The sequence below is a fragment of the Pagrus major genome, chromosome 8, assembly GCF_040436345.1.
Source record: "Pagrus major chromosome 8, Pma_NU_1.0".
In the NCBI taxonomy this organism is placed as follows: Eukaryota; Metazoa; Chordata; class Actinopteri; order Spariformes; family Sparidae; genus Pagrus; species Pagrus major.
Window position 1 is genome coordinate 28,983,964 of NC_133222.1, and position 20,613 is coordinate 29,004,576.

The 20,613-nt window shown below is 41.1% G+C and overlaps 1 protein-coding gene across 1 annotated transcript in view; it reads left to right on the forward strand.

The window, feature by feature from the left end:
* Positions 1-20,233, forward strand: part of znrf1 (zinc and ring finger 1) — a 63,521-nt gene extending 43,288 nt beyond the window's left edge. The window contains exons 2-5 of the mRNA XM_073472690.1: positions 1,284-1,379; positions 15,130-15,235; positions 16,846-16,937; positions 18,442-20,233. Of these exons, the coding sequence (XP_073328791.1) occupies positions 1,284-1,379; positions 15,130-15,235; positions 16,846-16,903 (260 nt within the window). The 3' untranslated portion in view covers positions 16,904-16,937; positions 18,442-20,233. The remainder of the gene's footprint in view (positions 1-1,283; positions 1,380-15,129; positions 15,236-16,845; positions 16,938-18,441) is intronic.
* The last annotated feature ends 380 nt before the right edge of the window (positions 20,234-20,613 follow it).

A 20,613-nucleotide genomic window follows, 5' to 3' on the forward strand; every position in this document is an offset into this window, starting at 1 on the left:
TTGAAGGTGTCGTGTCCTGGCAACAAACCCACATGTTGATCCTTTTGCTATGGCTCAGCAAGAAAACACAGAAGAGACAGACAGAATAATGGAAACATCTGAACCCATTATTTAAATATAGCATGTTCTAACAAATTACAGCTTTTCTGTTGGTCCTGTAGGATAGCTGACTTCAGTATATATAAGCATGTTGAATGCTCAGTACAACCTAATAAACTAGCTGTAAAATGCACACAGGTCTACAGACACAGACAACACATTAAAGAGCAATGATTGCCACTCAAAAGTAGCTGACCTGACTTTGTTGTATTGCCTGTATTTATTCTCAAATCACTGAGCTGACCTTTAGATCTTGCTTCACGTAAAGAAGCAGTTCAGCATTGCAGCATTCTCCTAAACAGCTGAAGTAAATGGGGACTTGTTTTAAAACGCTAAAAAAACCCAACTGAAAAGTAAATATCAAAAGGCTCCATGAAGCTCGTCCAGTGTAATCCAAGTCTGTGGAAGCACCAAGTTCCCAAATTGATTTGAAAAGACGTTATTTTCTGAAGCCAAAATCGTCACTGTAGCTAAAAGTGTTAAAGCTCACATCGTGATGCATGCACATTGAAATAGTTCCTATATGGCACTCCATCATGTTTTTACCATTGGAAGCCACCCTGGAGGACACTTTATCATCAGGACACCGTAGATGTTTTTTTGAACAACCCCCACCTCCTCCCCCAACTGCCGTCTAAATAGCTTTTTCAGAATAATTGAAAATGAGAAAAACAATTGAAGGCTTCACACCACATTTTAATATTTTTCTTCCGATTTTTGGGTTTTATCTGCCAAATAGTTTTGAATTTTAGCAATCAACGTGACTCTGTTTCCATCCAGGCTGCTCTGTGCTTTATATCACAGAATCCAACCCCCGTTTGTCAAAGGTTTGTCATTAGATGGGATCCAGGGACCCTGAAGAAAAACAGCAACACTTAAGTGGTCTGGTGATGGGTGATTTATCATCAGGGCTGCTAGACTTTAAATCATCACCTCAGAAGATGAATGGTTATCACTACTTAAATCTGAAACACATTTTTCATTTGTCTCTTATGTAAAGACATCTTTAAAAAAACAAAACAAACGACCTTCTTGGAATATGCTTTGTAATGATGCTAAAGGCTGTCAGCTGGGTCAAAGACGGTATACAAATACAGATCACGATGAAGATGATACTTGTTTATGTTAGAGGTATGGGTATACATTTGTATTTTCACTGATCTCTTCTCTGCTTTTCTTTCTAGGATTCAAGTGTCCTGTCTGCTCCAAGTCTGTGGCGTCCAATGAAATGGAAGTTCACTTCATCATGTGTCTCAGCAAGCCTCGCCTCTCCTACAATGGTATGGAAGGCTTTTTCTTTTCTCTAGCTACTTTTATGTTATATGTCAGGAGGCTACTGTAGATCTGAAAGGAAAAGCCAGGCTCGCTGCTGTGCTGGTAAAAAATAAACAGATTTTTGCCCTGTTTTTTTTTTTATATGTATTTTTCCATATTTATTGGTCTTCCCAATATTGTGCCAAGTCTCCAGTCACTGCTGCTGTGCTGATAAATATTCATCACAAGGTGGGTGGGTCTACAAGCTGACGCGTGTTGTTGAGCTGGTCCTTCCAAAGCGTGATAAATATGAATGAGGGAAATGAAGAAAATCATAAAAATTCTTAGAATGAGTTTACACAACCTGACATATTCAGTCATGCACTCTTGAAAATACAAACATAACTGAGCCTGCTAACATCCCTAATGGCAATCGACCCTTGTTGTAACATGTAACCTTTTAAGTTTCACAAGATGTTAGTGGTCCCATCTGGGGACATTATGTCTGTGTTTTGATTTAGCACCAACAGTGCAGTGTAAAGTGCAGGGACTCGTATAATATTACCCACAACCTGTTTGATTTGGTTCAAGTAAGCTAAAAATAAAAAAACGTAACCATTTGTTTCCAGCATTTAATAACTAGGCCTTCCATGAGCTAGGTAGCTAGTTGTTGAATGCTAACACAAAACTGCAATTACTTTATATTTATGGCTTAATCTAAGTCTAATCTCTGGAGGTTTTGAGGCAGAGGCCATTGGAAAGGAATCTAGCTTGATGCATTCTTCTTTTTAGTACAAGTGAAAGGAAGATCCTCTGGCAAACTACAGTCCATATTACTGATCTGCTGGGGGAAAAAATAAATAACTGGATTCACAGCATTAGTAGGCCCTAGTGGCAGACATTGTGGCTGAAGGCCATCTTAAGAAACTTAAACTGCTAGTTTAGCAGCGAGTTCTGTTCCAAAAATCCCAGCAATTAGTGCAAATTAGACAGTCAGCACGGCTGCTTTTCCGGCTGGGGTGTTGGGAGGGACAAACAGAATAATGATACAACAGCAGATTAGAATTTATGAATAGATCAAGGAGGGCATCCAGGTGTCTTCTTCACACTGCTGCACAGTTCATTTTACTAAACAACTTCCAGATAAGAATTTATGGCACCTGAGTTTCTCAAAACCTTTTACGTCTTATTTAATATAATTTTGCAAATGAATCAGAGTGGATGAGTGCCAAAGAGAGAGAAGAAACGATTCTATAATGCTGACCCTTCTGCTTTTAATACATATTGCCAAAAAGTTCAAACACTTGCAGTATAATTTTAGAACATATACTACCATATGTAACTTGCATTTAGTGTGTGGTCATACAGGTCCGCCATCACTAACCTCGACAATAAGTGCTTAGCATGGTTTCACTGGGTTTCCACGTGATATCAAAAAGCCATGCTGTGTCACAGTGATGGGGTGTGGGAGCCAGACATGTCAGGCTCTTTTATTTTGCTTTATTGATCGTCTGTGTAGTGCTGCTTTGTGTTCCTCTGTTAGCTCATCCCTCACTGTCTCTACATGCTGCCCCACTCTGTTATTCAACCACCAGTTGACTGATTCGATTTCATGACCGCTAATCTATTACTCCTCAGTGTTTCATGTTTTGGGGGAATGAAACCTGCTGTGAGCTGTAGCGAATACTGCAGGAATACAGCAAACTTTTGGGAATTTGTTTCAGTGGCTAGCCAGCCAATGAGTGATGAGATGCTGAAATCATTAAGATCATTAGAAAAATCACTGGATCCCTGGTTGTTGTAAACAAAATAATTGTACAAGAGTTTTTTATTATATAGCATATATATATATATATATGTATATATATATATATATATATATATATATATATATATATATATATATATATATACATATATATATAAGATGCTTGGGCTCTCTATCAAAACCAAACAATAAATGTTTGCAGAGTGTTGTACCAGGGGGATAGGCTGAGAATCAAGTGCAGAGCCAGACCTTCTGGAAGAATAAACACCTAGAGTCACATCAGATTCGGTTCTGATCCGGAGCCGTTAATTGATGGGAGGAGAGCTCTGAGAGGACTTTTCAAATTTTGGAATTAAAAAGTGGCTTTATCTTCACTCCTGTTTATCAACCTGACTGCAGCAGTGATCTGCAGAGGTGACCTCCATTGTCGGGTGTTTATGTCTTGTAATTTTCACTGCTGACTGGAGCTTGAGGGGGGATGTACTGTACTTTGTGAAGGTCATGTTACAGAGAGGAGAGGGTAAAACGAAGATAGAGAACCTCAGAGTCTCTGGTGAGTGCTGAGTTTAGTGAGAGGTTGACCTGAATTCAGACAGTTCATGTACAGTAAAATAATTTGGTTGTTTGATGATCTTTGCTGATGATGACAATCTATTTGACATGACTCAGATAAAAATGTTCACAAATGAGTTAACGTAACAAGACTGATTATTGTGTCCATGTTCTCATCACTTAGAGATACGTTGACAGAGGGGACCATGCATCGATGATGTATTCTATCAAGATTGATGCCTGAATCCATCTGGAGTCTAATTTATAAACCAGTATAAAGACAGGCTTTGAGGCTTGGATTTATCACTTGCCACCATCTTTCACTATCAGCCTGTTGCTAAAGCTACCTCACAGCTGACAGGGAGTTAAAATAACTGCTGAGACCATTGTCTAACATGTCTTCATATTGTAAGAGCCTCTAGCTGCCATTAGTGGTGTCATATCTTGCATTTTTGTAAGGAATTGCTTTCGGCCTTGTGGGACCTCCTATGACACATCAAACTAAGAGGTCTTTGAGTGAGATCATATCTCTGAGGGTTTGATTCAGGTACTTAACAGATTTTTTTTTCAAGTTTGTCTCAAAACGATATTCGATGTTAGTCGACTAATATCGAACTAATCGACTTATCAACCAATAATCAGTTTGGGCCACAAAAGCTATCACTAACATTCCTGATTAGACCATAGTCACACTTTTTCCTCTGGCATCACAGTCAGGGTGGGAAGCTCAAATGTTACACTGTGTTCCAGGTTGCAAGTCCAATAAACAAAGGGAATCAACCAATTGTTAACATTTCGCTGCTTTCTGATTGATCAGCAGTTGAAAAGACAACAGATAGTTCAAATGAAGAGGGACACTGGGCCATATATTTCAAGGTTTAACAACATATTTTAAAACCCTTTAGCTTCGGCTAGACAACAGCTAATATTAGCATTCAACCACTTCCTAGCTAACATTAGCCAACTGTTTGTTAGTGTTACTCGGTATGATATGAAAAGCGAAATGCAGTTCTAAAAGTGAAATGCACTGGAGGTCGTCAAACAGTGGCTAATGGGTATTAACATTTGTTGTTTTACCTTGAAATACGACCAAGGTCCCTGTGGAGTTTCACTCTCTGATGTCTTTTCAGTTGCTGATCACTCGGGGAATGATTTGTCAGCTGCCCTACGTTTATACAACTTGCAACCTGGAACACAGCAGCATAATTAAACCATAAATTGAGCTTCCCAACCTGAGCGTGACATCAGAGGAAAATGGCCGCCGTGTGAATCTGGTCTATTGGCACAAATGATCATCAGGGCACTGATACATTACTGACCGTGGGCTGAAGCATGCAAACATTCCCAAACTGCAGATGAGCTCTTTATCCTGATGATGGACACAAAATGTAGAAGAAATAGTCCTATTATTTATAATATCGAGGTATTTAAACGCTTCACCCTATTTGCTGCTGCTTTTAATGGTTCATTCTGTCAGTCCATTTCAGCTTTAATGCATGAAATAAAGACCTGAATTTCCGATTTTCAAAAGCTAAGTGCACCAGTAAGACTTAGAGGGAGATTTTGCTGACTTGCTTAAGAGGTTTCACCATCATTCATGTTTATTGTTACTCCGTGTCCATACTGATACTCAGGGCTATTTATGAATGAAATAAAACCGTACATAAAGAGACCAAAAAAAAAAAAGAGTCAGTGATACTGCTGCAGACACACTGTCTACATCCAGTCTACTGTTTATTTCCTCCAGCAGGCTGCTCTTTTAATTACGGCCTGACCTGCCACTCCTGGTTGCTCGGGGACACATGATTGACAGCAGCCATGTCGTCTCATTGCCTCCAGCAACATGATGATTGACAGTTACTTGTTTGAGTGGAGACTCTGCACATGTACGTCTGCTCTGGAGCCTGAAGGTCACCTTGTAGAGCTCTGTGTTTCTGTGTGTGTATACATGGCAAGAACAGTGTTGCTGTGTTTCTAATGATAAGGTGAGCACACAGGCTTAATCATGTGAAGTTGTTAGAGGGAGGGAGAAGGAGGGAAGTCATTTTCAACACAGCTCCACAAATAGCAGTCAACTAGGCCCCCAAGGCCAGTGCAGTAAAATATAATGTAAGGTTGAAGCCTGCAGCTGAATTCGGACAGTGAGAGGAGAGAAGATTGAGTGACAGAGACAGAGAGAGGAGAGTGAAACTGTCTTAAGGAAGATGAGATCCAGAGTGATGGAGTACCCTGATGGCTGATAACGGTCGAGAGGAGAGAGGGTAAAAGGAGAAAGACTCCCATAATTCCTCTCTTCTTTTTTTCTACAGCTCTGTCTGTCCTGTCACTCTTTATTTCCAGCAAATTACTCTCTCTCGTCCTGCCTCTGTCCCCCTCTCCTCCGTCAGTCTGTCTGTCTGTCCGGCTCTGTTCCCGCTGTGTAATCTCTCTGTAATTTCTCTCTGTCTTTTTTCCCTCCCTCTCCCTCTCTCTCTCTCTCTCTTTCTGTGTTCTCTTGGGTTTTTTGAGACCCACAAAACGGGCCGAGCTGCAGCTTATCTCGTTTCCCAGCATGCTCAGGGGTCTATTGTCAATCACCTGGGCCTACTAGCTGCCGCACATCAGCACATCTCTGAGCAAGGTCATTACACATGCACACATTTACTGTACAATAGATGCAGGAATATAATCGGACTCCTATTAAAGAACCACAATGACTTTGTCGGAGTTTAACCCAACAGCCACTTTTCTCAATATGTAAGTATTAGCACCAAGCATACCTGCACATGTTAATGCAGTATAATAAAGTGTATTAAAGAGCTATAGTGGTGGTTTTTGATGTTTTAACCCATTAGCTACACACTTAGTATAGATTGTGTTTATACAAAAAGTTTTCACGTGCTTTTTCTACCCTTCCCTCAGCCCTGCCTTTCCATTGATTTCACTATGGTATGAAAATAAAGTTGCTAAGACTACGAACTTGGCTGAGGTGGGTAATCCAAGAGTGAATAAGTAGTGCACACAGGGTTTTATTATTATCACATGCTTATGCAGCTGCTAGCAGTGATTACCAGTTCTTGTTGTTGTGTTCAAGTTATCCTGGGCAACCTTTCATATAAATTCGACTGATTCAAATTTTGGGTTTTGCACAATGTGTACAGCATCTACATCTCGAAAATCTGATTATTGCAACTCGCACAGAGAGGTCACTTTCAGTCAGTCGTCTTTTTTTTGCTTTTTGCAGGAATAAAGAAATTGATTGAAATTGTCCTCAATTAAAAATTGATCAGGGTACTCATTTTTTGGCTGTATTGGCTGGCCCGAGTTGAAGTGCTCATGGGACTCCGTCACGTCATCTATGAGTCAGTGATGAAAGGTACCGCTTTTACACGCTATGTTTGAAGACAAACAATAAGCAAAAACTGTGTAGAGGTCTTCACAGATCCATACATGTATTATAGATTTAGATACCATAGAAAAGATGGTGCCTATTTAGTCAAATAAGAATTGCTCGCCTGGTGCATACGCCAAGAAAAGTTTCTAGCTTCTGAGTTCACCTCCTGGTTATGTGGCCCACTGAATGAATAGTTGATTCATGGTCTATTCCTGCTGTCCGACAGTCAACCCAGGACCCACTCATTACATAAGTCTGGTATTCAGTCTCGTCTGGTCTTGGAGGGTCCAGTTATACCATTGTGGGTCTCTGGTCTGTCTATGATCTTTGGATGTAATGGTACACAGCAGTCAAAGTTTGATACGTATCTCAGTTTAGGGGTCACGATTGAGTACAAGTTTGGTACAATCGGAAAAAAGCTACAAAATCCTCAAATTCATTATTCTAGGTTACGTTATTTATTTTCAACCGACAGTAGTGTGCAGTAAGTTACAGTTTATTGTACTTAGTGTTTTTCATCTCCCCTGAGATAGTCAGAATAGTCGATTAGTTGGAATAGTAGACGCCAACGTGTTTCCACTCACATACAACAGTCAAACAGCACCGACACACCGTCCTCGTCCGACCCACACAGCTGATTAGAATGAAGAGGGCGGGTCGTCTAGCTCTGGTGTCTCTGCTGAACTCAACATAGGGTATCATTAATTCCTCTTTGTCATGTTTTATCATATCTTCTTCTTCTCCTGCTGCTGCTTTTTATGTTTAATGGCAGCTGGAAAACATCTTTTAGGTGCATTACTGCCACCTACTGGATAGGAGTGTGGATCAGGATGGTTATACTCTCGCCCACTGATGCATGCTTTTGCTACAGTCAGACGTATTCTTTGTCTGACTGCATAAACTGATCAGTTACGTCTGTACTGTACTCATGTACTGTTGCACCCCTTCTATGATCATGTGGTGCACTATAATCATAAAGCAGAAAAAAGACGTGTTGCTACTTTATTAGACAGTGGCTGTTCATTTACTGGTGGCACTGCTGCCAGTGATGGTGTTGTCTCTCTCTATTTGGGTCTGTTAAAGGATTTTACTGAGTATGCATAATGGGAATTGTAGGATACAGCACTTTTGGAAGCGACACTGCATCGATTTTGATGGTTGTTTTTAAAATCTGTCTTTCACAAGTCCTAAACTGTGTGGAAGTGCTACTAAATCACTGTGCTATGTGACTGTTATTGTCCTTTATATCTGTCCTTAAGGTGTGGTGTGGTTACGAACCGCTTATTTACTATAGTGGGAGACACTGAGAGACTCTCCTGAGATTCTCCTTGTATTCAAATAACAACTAGGTGAAATAACTTCACAAATGTGACATTAAATGCCCCATTTTTGCTTCTCTGAATGAGTACAAAGTCACACATTTCTTGTACAAATCTAAATCTAAATGCTTAGATTGAATGAAAGCACATAAACCAAATGTGTTATTTGTGTCTCTGTCCTTGCTTACTTGTCTGCACTGCGTGTGTTGGAGTCTGTGAAGCAGGTGAGGGTTATAGGTAGCACACTGAGTCCACGTGAGCTGACCACTAGATCTTTTCTGGGCTTCGACTCTGCATGATGATATTTTAATGCCTCTAACTAAATATAGCCCCTCGCACAGAGGGGGAGAGGGGGCCACATGCACACATAGAAGCCAGGAGGATGGTATGGAGACACAGAAAGCCAGAGAGTGTTTGTCACTGAGAGAGGAAGGTATAGAGAAAGGTGAGGGACATGGAGTTTGCCTCTTGCCACTGAGGTCAATGGAGGACACTGATAGAGACAAGAAAGAGGGAATTGAGGGCTGTGATTCAGAGAGGCAAAGAGCGACTCCTCTAACTCATAATTGATGTGAAGGTGTTGGATGCCAAACGTCTGTTGGCAAGTCAGCAAGCAAGGAGAGACAGCTGAAAGTCAAGAGGGAAACAGGCGGGAGAGGAGGGAGCTGATGATTAAGAGAGCCGGGAAAGTCTGTGTGACCTGAGAGCACACATGCAGAGTTTTACACGTACCTCTTCCCGTCGCTTCAGATTCTGGTCATATTCTCATTTGTTGCATACGCCTCCGGATGTGGATTCAGTCAGTCCATCCATCTGTTCATCTGCGTCCGCTCAGCTCTTCGGTCCAGAGAAGGATATCTTGGCAGCTACTGACAGTTTGCTATTACATTTAGGGTATATTCATGATACCCAGAGGATCAAACCTAATGACTCTGGTGACCCGCTGTCCTTTCCTCAAGTACATTTAGATGGCTAAATTCCCTACTTGTGCACAAGAACTGATAAAATATAACAGGAGGATTTCCATGAAACTTACTGAGCATGTTCCCCACAGAGCAAGCTGGAGCGTAGCATTTTTATGTTACACTCCATAAATGTTCCTCTACAGCCCTCCTTGGCAGACAATTACTACTTGAGCATGGGAGGATGAAACACAACTCTAAATTAATGTTACTGTATGTGCTGGATCTGTAACCAGGCAACTGTCTGCCAACACATTTCCCATAACAACTTCATAAGGTGATGATATGTCAATTTAGTGTTACTACACGTCTCATAATCATCACAGGATTTTGACTTAAATTTTCACTCTTTAACTACCATGAACTTTTCTCCAACGCAACCTTCAAGACAGACATTAGGAACAGACACAATCTGAGACTTTACTCCCAACAACAACAGTCATTTCACGACGTTGACGTTCAAGTGACAAGCAGAAGGAAGAAGTCGGGTAATGTTATCGAACAACAAAACATCAATCTCTATGATGCTCTATGAAACTGTTACAGAGCAACAACATGTCCCAGTCTATGGCATTATGAAGTTGTTATAAAGCAACAAAACATCAGACTATGTCGCTCTACAAAGTTGTTATAGAGCAACAAAATGTTGGACTCTATGATGCTCTATGAAGTTTTTCTAGAGCAACAAATTGTCAGACACTATGACTCCATGAACTTGTTATAGAGCAACAAAACGCTGGACTCTATGACACTATGAACGTGTTATAGAGCAACATATTGTCTATGATGCTCCATGAAGTTGTTTTAGAGCAACAAAACGTCAGACTCTGACACTGAAGTTGTTTTCGAGCAAGAAAACATCAGACTTCAACACAGGAGACATTCCTTTTCCATTCAACAGATCGGCTATATTGTTTTTTTAAAGCATGTCCATGATTGTTCCATAACAAAGGTCCCCTAACCTTAACATTGTAGTCATTTCAAACCAAATCTCAGTCTTTTGCTAAACCTAACCACGTTGTTTTAGTGCTTAAACCTAAACAAACCCTAACCATAGCGTTGTCACATAATAAAACTGTCCTTAAGAGATCTTTGACCAACAACGCTGTTTGTTTAGGATCAGAATTTTGTTTTGTTTTTTCAACAATTTCAGTTAAACATTGCAGCACCAGCAAGTATTGAAACCATTCATCTGATCTTTAGTGGAGTATAGCATGTTGTAATGCAATGACCTAATTTCAGCTCCAGGAAACTGGATATCAGGACACGTGCTGGTACATAAGGAGGTAAAAGCTCACTACCTTCAAGTACCTTCAAGATCACAAAAGTCTTTTTAGATGATCGATAAAATCTTAAAATCAGCTCTAAAGTTCACTGTACCTCTGCTAGAACAGTGTTGATACACTCTTATCTGATCCAGTTAAAAGCCTTGCAGCTGCAATTTATACTGCAATCGATGTAGAGAGTTTTTGGCTGAGGTAGGACTATGATGAGTTAGGACTCTAACTTTATCCAGATGACCTCATTTTTAAAGCATTTCACAGGTGAGGAAAACAAGATTGAACAACCCTCTTCACCTGATTATTAAAGCCGAGGTCAGATGTTGACTTTAGATTTAATACACTCTGCACCCGCCATCAAACGGGAACAATCGTGTCTCTTAAAGGACTCTGCAGACTTTTTGGAAGTTGATTAATCTCTGAGTGTTTCCGGGTTGGATTTGTATGCTAAGGATATTTGAGGAGAAGTAAGAGGAGGAGTAGAGCAGCTCTATTGTTATCAGTGTATGTAGATTCCTGAGATTTAATCCAGAGCACTTTGTCGGAGAGATGCTGGGTGACAGAGGGCGGCGGGATGGAGGGATGTGCTACAGAGAACAATGGAATAAAGGAGAGGGGTCAGAAGAGGAGAGAGATAGATAAAGGGAGGGAGGGAGGAGAGCGGGGTTATGGGAGTTTGTTGTGGAACTAAGCTGATTTGCAGTCAGAGCATATGTCTTCTGTCTCTCTTTCTGTCTCTACCCCCTCTCCTTATCTGTCCCACGTTCTATCTATCTATCTATCTATCTATCTATCTATCTATCTATCTATCTATCTATCTAGATTTCAGATTCTTATTCAGTCAGCATTTCTTTCTTTAGCTTGAATAATCTTCTTGGACAGCATTCATGTTTCATTTGACAGATAGGAAAGAATGTCTACTATCATTCTGGCACATCCTCAAAACTGGATTTTTTTTACTACCAGGGCAATAATGTGTGACATTTTCACATGAATTAATGTTAATGTTGGCTCCCTCTTTGGTAGTGCGACAGTAAATCCAGTTTATCCAGTTGAATGAGGTGCATGTATTTGAATGCTGTCACTTGACTTTTAATTATATTATTTAAAAAAAATCTTTCATCTATGTAGTCACTGAAAAAAGTAATTATGCATTGATGTGGACTTAATTACATGTAAATTCCCCATCTAATTCTATTACATACATACATATTACAATATAAATTGTCACATTTAATGCAAAGGTTTTTTTCTATCATGTTGAGCCAGTGTGAATAAATCTGATTAAGTTCAATTAATTCTAAAACTTTATGGGTTTATTCAATCATTACTCTGGAACTTCAACGTAAACATAATGTGTTTTTGAAGCGTTTATTTTTCAAGTATTCGCCATTAATGTAATGCATTTCAAATGTGTCTCCTGTGTTAATCACACATCCGGATATTTAATTTATTCACATTGACTCAACATGATTGAAACACTGTATTAAATGTGACCCTTTATATTGAACTCATGTAGTAAAATTAGATTGGAAATGTGGCCCAAAAAGGAAACATATGGTGACGTACTGCCAAGTCCCTTAGAATTGTACTTTAGAAGGTAGTTTGGTTTAATTCCAGAAGCCATAAGGCTCGTGAACAACCTCATGGTGCCTTTGTGGTCTGGGATACTGTTGGTAAGTAGTGTAGTGGCAAGCAGCCTCAACTTTAACCCACTCGCCAAAAAAATTGTTGGTATGGTTCTTCAAACCTCGGATAAGATTAAGATTTATTTATTTATTTATTCATGCTACTTTACGTTTCTTAAGGTTAACTTTTCAATTTTATGTTGTGACACTGTTTATGATCTGGTTAGGTTTAGGCACATGAAACACTTTGTTAGGTTTCTAAAAATATCCAGTGGTTTCACACAACACACAAATGTTGAACGCAGCCTTGAACTGCGGTCACTGGCTTGGTAGCCTCTACGCCTGTACCACCATCCCCTCCTGATATGAAAGTCAGTTAATAAACATGCAATGCGAATGTGAGATGATACATAATGTAGAAATGTCAGTATAGTACAGTACGTAGCTTATGACACGTACGTGAATGTATCAGTGGTTTGCAGGAATGTTAACTGCCACCATTTTATTCTGGCAAACCAGTTTGTTCAAACCAGCTTTCCTCAAATAACATCTTAAAAAGGGAATCAAATATTTTGAATTGGATTGCGTACCTACAGTGTGTGAACAAACAAAGGGAAGCAGCGACAGACAGCTAAAGGAGGACAATACGCCCAGTCACTTCAACAACAAAGATGACACGCAAAAAAAAAAAAGGCAGATAATTGGTGACAAGCTGCGACCAGCTTGCCTCTTAATTGACTCACTGTGGATTACAAGCTGGGGTTTCTGCTGCTGCTTTACCAGCCAGCCAATCTCAAAGTGGAGCAGCAGCCAGGCTGCAGAGTCTTTGTAGCCGTGCCCCACAGTGACAGATGTGAAATGAGGTGTTGTGAAATAACATGTCGTACTATATCATCTGCTACATTTCAGGTTCACAGTTCAAAGCTGTAATTGTTACATACAGTACATTTATGCTCAGTGTGTTAGACAACATACTGTGTACAAGTCCATGGTTTCCTGCAGCAATGCTTTCTGTATGGTTGTTTGCATATCATGCTGCAGAGGATACATGTGGCCTATTAAATGTGTGCACTTGGTATTCTCTTGACCATATGCGGATCAAAAAACCTTGTGGGCTAGTGCCAGACCAGCTCGGGAATTGACTTACTGTAGGAACAGATGAACATTTACGCTAACGTTAATCCTGAAATGTGTAAAATGTCATCCCAGCCCAGACACTCTAGGTCGTGTTCTTTGGTCATGCCAATCTTTGGAGGGATGTTTAAAGCGTCTTTCCCTCACATACAGTATGTGGGCATCAAACAAAGGTCAGTACCTATATTGCCTTGTTTGAGGTGCCTCTTTCAGGGAACAGATTCAAGAGTAACTGACATTATGACTCTGGTAGTAGGTTGGTGAGTGTGCAGGACAGAGACAGCTATGAATGTAACATGAATGTTTAGTTTGAGTTACAACTCGTCAGAATATAAATGCTACAGCTGAAGCTGAAGAAGCCCAGAAGCTAGCAACAACTTCTGCCCAAAGAAAGCTGGTTTGCTCAGTCTGTTACTGTCAGACATGTCATAAATAATGACTTCATTCGTTGTTTTTATGCCTCCACACTAGCAAAAGCTGTGGGGGGCATCATATTTTTGGATTATCTATACGTCCATACATCCCATTCTTGTAAACATGACAACTCAGAAACACCTTGAGGGAATTCCTTCATATTTGGCACAAACATCCTCTTGGACTTGGGCTAATGTCAAATGTCACAGTCACTGTGACCTCACAGAACATGTTTTTGGCCACAAATGTCTAGTATGATAAAATTATGACATTTTCTATCCAAAAGGTCAAAGGTCAACTTCGCTGCAACATCATGATGTTCTGTGAAACACTGTTCTGGCCATTATTCAACATCATAACTCAGGAACAGACGGGGAGATTGTGAACATATTTTCACATTTGGCCAGATACAGACTTGGCGACACCGATCTTGAAACTGTGCTGATTGTAAAGATCTTCTGTGCTGCTGCGTTGAACGTTTGTGTGAAGAATTTATAGCGTCTTAGTGTTCTTCTACTATTAGCTTTATTGACCAGAAATGTGAACACATCCAAGGAATTTGACAGTTTTTCAGTCTCAGTGAACTTACACTCATAGTCCCACAGCAGGAGTCCAACAGAAGCTCATTGGTTTAGCTGATGTTGAGCTTCAGGTGATGAAGCTCTCTATCAGATATGGATGTAAAGTGCAACTTGACTGCTCTGCAGCGTCACACAACCACAAGGTGGTAATCTAGTTTAACTTTGTTTGTTGCTTATGTAGTCATGAATATTTAATGTTATAGAGAAATGTGTAAGATTTAAAGCCAAGTGTTCAGGGGCTTTTAAACTTGCTGTGCAGTAGTGTATATTACCTTATTTAGTTTTTCTTTCTTCCCAGCTCAGCCTTGACGACTATTAACTGAATGGAGAATATCTATTATGAAAAAAGAAACTCTATAAACTAAATTTGAAGTATTGACTTCCCTTATATACAGAGCATTCAAGACTTTTTAAGAGCCTATATTCATTACATTAAGTAGACGGGTGGAAATAAAAGTATTCAGTGGTGAATTTCCATATGATGAACACTGTTATTTTCCGAAGGGGAAACAGAGTCGAGGCTCCTAATTCATCTCAAAACTCCTGCTGGTGCATTTTCATTGGTACAAGCAGAAACAACCACTATATCTACTCTGTGTAATGCACCAACCTGCTCTCCTAACTGCTGTCTGCTGTGTTTGATATGCTGCTCGAGTCTGAAATTGTTGCTGTCTTTGGTGCATACTGATATATGTTCTGCTCTCTCTGTGTGCGTGTGTGTATGTGTGTGTGTCTGTGTGTGTGCGCGTGTACCTGCCACTTCAGATGATGTGTTGGCGAGGGATGCCGGTGAGTGTGTGATCTGTCTAGAGGAACTGCAGCAAGGGGACACCATAGCCAGACTGCCGTGCCTCTGCATTTACCACAAAAGGTGACACGCACACACACACACACATGCACACAGATTTGAATCACTGCCCGTTATATAATTTTGCACTTCTTCTAATTAAATCCACTTACTGCACTCCAATAAAAACATTCCTTAAAGATGGACAGGACTCGTTGCCTTTGATTTAGAGGTTATTCATATAATAACACTGGACAATGAAGGTGCTGCGTGTAGCGTTTCTGAACGTCCATATATCTCTGTCAGATTAACTAACTGATAGCTGAGGATAATTACCGCAAACAAATGAGAGCAGGCTGCAGACAACTGACAGCTGCTAGTGTTTTTAGCAAGTCTTATAGCTGAGCGGGCATTACCCATCAACACCAGTGCTTCCTGTCACTTTAGATGATGTATAAAGATTAAAGGAGTAAAAACGAGCTCCCCTTGAGCAGCTTACAACCTTTATGCAAAATACATTTTTTAATTTGTTATATGTAGCGCTCTGATGGTGCTTTCTTGAGAAAATAAGTAAATTTTGCGATATTGAAGTACATTTTGTTGGTCAAATCTCTGTAGTGTAACTCAAGTAACATTGTAAATGCAAGGCTTGTACTTGTAATGTGATTTTTCTTAATTGTGGTATTAGTACTGTTATTTAAAGCATCTTATGTAGAAAATCGAATTTTGTGTGATTTGGCGGCCAACACGTGTTGTAAATACAAATCCACGGTTTTTGTAACCATTTGGTAAGGTTACGTGCAAACTACAAACAAAACTCAGCATGTCATAACAGTGTTGAAGTCAACACGCGTGCTCAAAGTTTGCACAAGGCTTGCACACGACTCAGAACAGTAACAGCATGTCGAGCTAATGTAACCTGAACCAGAGACAATAACACCTGATGGTAACATGCTATCAGCTAAACCTCTGTTGAAATAGGCTGACTTGGCTGGTAATCAAAAACGGAATAAAAAAGCAAAAAGCAGTCACAGTTTGTGACTTAGTCGGTGCTGAGTGCGATGTGCTGCCGTAAAGCGCTACTCACTTACAAACCTGCTCAACAAAGTGACATAGTGCAGAAGCAAGCAATAGGAGGGCGGACTGGCATAGACAGACACAGAGACACCATTCCTCGCTGTAACATTCAGATGATTTCAAGCTTTTATTTTGAGGTTAAAATAGTTACATAATGTTGCTTTGAGTGAAGGATCCTCTTCCTTCACACACAGATACTGACAGAGACGAGCGTTAAATGGTTCCATGGAAGTTAAATGCATATGTGAGTGAGCTGTAACGCTGCTGTTATGTTTCCCTCTGGGTCTCTTTTATGTATCCTATATTGTGTATGTACTGCTAATGTGGGAGTGCATGGAGGCCGTCCAGCATGCCTACGTGTTACTTTAGCAACAATCCTCTGTAGTACAGAATCCATTTAACACAACAGTACAGTTGAATTGATATCTTAGTTCTCTCTTGCTTCATTATAGTTCATGATTTATTCTTATTTCCTTTATTTATTGACTCATTTTTCTTCAGCCCTGATGACTGACCTGTGAATGTTTGACCTGCATACAGTTCAAGTATTGAGGCAAAGTGTCCTCTGTATTGTACACACAATAACTTACTGCCTGTGTGTCTGTGTGTATCTGTAGCTGTATAGACTCATGGTTTGAGATCAATCGGTCCTGCCCCGAACACCCCTCTGACTGACTGACCACCACGGCCACAATGAATACTGTTCAAGGTGAGACACACAGCACATACACACGGCTGTCTTCTGTATTAAAATTCAGATGAGGTCCAGTCACTGACTTCCTCCATTGACAAGATGGATTGGATGCATTTGAGTGGATAGAAATGTTAAATGAGAAGAAATGATCATTGCTGTGTTCGGGCAGACCTTAAACATAACCACATAGTTTTCAAATTTTGATGATGAAGATTTTAAATAATAGTAATAATATATTTATTTGTACAGAACCTCCATGTACTGTACCTTGAAATTAAAATATTAATACTGTAACACGACTTAGACTGTACAGCCATGCTAGCAGCTCTGTGGCTTAACTCAGACACAGGAATGTTTTGAGATAATTGCCAACGTTAGCAACATTTTCATATTGACAGTGCAAGCTGATGTTTAACAGGTTCCATGTTTGCATCGTTCATCATCTCAGAGGGCTTTTGTAAATAGCCAATGGCACAAACGGGACCGCTTGATACAGTTCAGTCCCTCAGAAAACCACACGCTCAGAGCAATCAGTGATTTATGGACACTTAAAATGGCAGTCCCAGCTAAATGTGGACTGAAGGGTTAAAAATAACTGAAATAATTCAACACATACGAGCAGAGAAGAGTGAGCTGTTTGTGTGTGTAATGTTACTTAACTGCTACCTAGTAGCCTACATTTCTGAAACCTTGTGGAGCTGCTCCTGTATATCAGCTCGCTCACAGAACTGACTAACTCCCCTTTGGAGTCTGGTCAGATTTATGTTGATGTTTACCTTTTTTTAATACTTGCTGTGTGCCACGGTGACGGCCATGTTGGTGTGGGTGATGTCTATTGAGTGAGAGGATATAGTTCACTGAGCGGATTTACACAAAACTAAATGGCATTTGACCATTTTTACGACAAACTTTCTTGACCTGCAAAATTATCTTTTAAATTGACAAACATCATAATGTAATTCGTGGCACAATTCAGATGGGATCAGAAATGTCTCTCACCACTGACTACAGTACAATTCTTTCTGAAATAAGGTCCCATGGGGCACACCGGGCGGGGAGGGACTTCCTCTCTATAGCCAAGTCCCCACAATCATCCTGAGGGGTTAAACAATGTGTCTTCCAAATGTCATTGCGATCCATAATCACTCAGGGTCATAGAAGTTAGGCATGTCTACAAATGTTGTAATTCAGCCAGTGAGATATTTCACACTGAGTATGAAAATTTGGACCTGGTTGTGGTGCCAAGAGAAAGGTCAGAGAATCACCAATCACTAGGCTTCATCCTCTGGGGACCATGAGTATCTGTGCAAAATGTCCTGGCAATCATGAGACAATGAGAGTCAAGCTGCTAGCATGGCTAAAGATTACATTCAGCCTCATTTGTGGTGTGATAATACTGTTAACGATATTCAACATGAGTAAGATTATTTAAATGCATGTTTTTCGATGGTAAATCCTCATACTCGTGGATAACTTTTGCTTCTATCTCTCTGTCTGTCTGTCTCCTCTCTGTCTCCAGGATGTCTCATTGTCCTGCCATGGATATCTGGACACAGACTCAACCAAATCTGATAAAACAATCAAAGCGATCAACACATACGTATCCTGAAAGAATCCATCATCCCAACCAAGATAATTATTCCTCGTGAACTGAACCAAAAAAAACGTGACCGTCAAACCATCGTACATTAAAGGGCCCCTCCCGAGCCCTCCATTTTACGTCTGCTGAAGAGACTGCTTACAACTCCCCTGCCCTCCCTCTCACTCCCCCAGGCAAACAGAGCCCCCTCAAAGGGCTTCATCGGCCTCCACTCCCTCTCCAGCTCAAGTGGCCATTTGCCTCCCTGACGCGCTCAGGTCCTCGCAGGCCTCCAGCAGCTGGCCTTCCATCTTGTATCTGGATCCAGGCCTGTCAGTCATTAGTGTCCAGCCCTCCCATGGCCTTAACTGGGGAGAGGAGAGAAAGCAGAGCAGAGTGGGGAGTGGGCACGAGGGAAGGAGACCACACGAGAAAGGAGGAAGGCGACGAGGATGAGGAGGAAACTGACGCATGGAGGATTGTTGAGTTGCAGAAGCTTGCTTTGAGAAACAGACTTGTACATTATTCGGTGGGCCTCTCATCTCACAACAGGACTCCAACTCGGTGACCTCTCATTAAAGACTGGGTCCCGATGTGCTTCTTTCTCATAGTTCCCGCCTCAGTTCTGCACCCCTCCTCGCCGATTTGACTCATAATAATCAAATCAAAAAGTCCCAAAAATGCTTCTTAGATCTGGTTTGTGCACACCTGGGCAGGCAGGGACGGATGGAGGGTTAAAAAAAAATTGTAATAAGAAAACTGGGATGTCAGCTTGTCTTGTTTGTACAGGATGGAGGGGGGGATCTAAAGATGGACTGGGGGTGGAGAGGAGTGGAGAGGAGCGGTCTGAGCGTGCTCTCTGATTGGGAGGGAGGAAGGGGCCAGCAATGTAGTTTACGCTCCTACTGTGTAACATGTGTGTTTGGGATGCTCCAGTGTCAGGCTTCACCCGGTTTGTGTATGTACTGTGTGTGTGTGTGTGTGTGTGTGTGCGTGTGTGTGTGTGTGTGAGCTTGGAACCGTGACAGGATAGCTTTTGCTGAAGCCAAGTGTGTGTGTGTGTGTGTGTGAGTGTGTGTGAGACAGCGTGAAAGGTCAGTGTAGAGGGCTGACTGGGACAGTGCTGTGCGTGTCTGTGTATTGAAATGTTTACAGTCTAGATGTCCATGTTCCCTGTGCGTGCGACTGGCAGTCGTCCCTTTACTTTGCTGATGTTTACAGCTACAGAGAAGCGACATGACATATTGTAAATGACACACGTAACCGCTCTTGGTTCTTTCTTTTTAGATCTGCCAGAGTTTTCATGTGACCATGATTAGTCATTTTCTCGTGAGAGCCTCGAGCGCGAGAGCGTGTGTGTCTCCGTGCATATGACTGTTCGTGCATGTGTGTTGGAGTGTGTGATTCAAGAGGCACCTCTTGGTCTATGCTACTGTCAGTTCCCCACGTTGTGTTTCTGCTAGAGTAGGTCTGGCTGACTGTGACTGGAGACGTGAGCCACTCAGACCCGAAAAAGGACTCTGTAGTCCCACTGTGGATCCACTGGACGGGGCTTATTTATTCATTTGTTCATATTTAACAATATTTGTTTAATATTTCAATCATGTGAGGTGTTACTCACTCTTCAGAATGCCAAGAGCTGATGTATGAAGACTACTACGAATCAACATACAAACAAACTGCATTTACAACGCTACTGTAAACAAATGGTGGAATAAATTGTGCTAGATGACAGACTCTATTTTCCGCTTTCATTCTTTGACCCAGAGACAACATATACATACTGAACCGCAGCTTCGCACATCTTAAAGCTGCTGTCATCCATTTAGCTAACTACCTCTCCGTTTCGCAGTTAGCAAGCCCCTCCCTCCTCTCTGTGCCATCACACTTGCACGACTCCATTGAGGCAGCTCTTTTTGCCTCCTTCTTTTCTTCAAGCCTTTTTCACCACTTGTTCTGTTTGGTAGTATAAGACGTTGCCAGGAGCGCTGGAATTTGTAGCTTTCCCTGTTCTGCCAATGCCGGTGTACGAACCCGAACAGCAGGATCCTGCTCCAGAGCAGTCAGGACCGCCTCTTTATGGAGTTCTCTGTCCTGATTGGATAAAGTGGG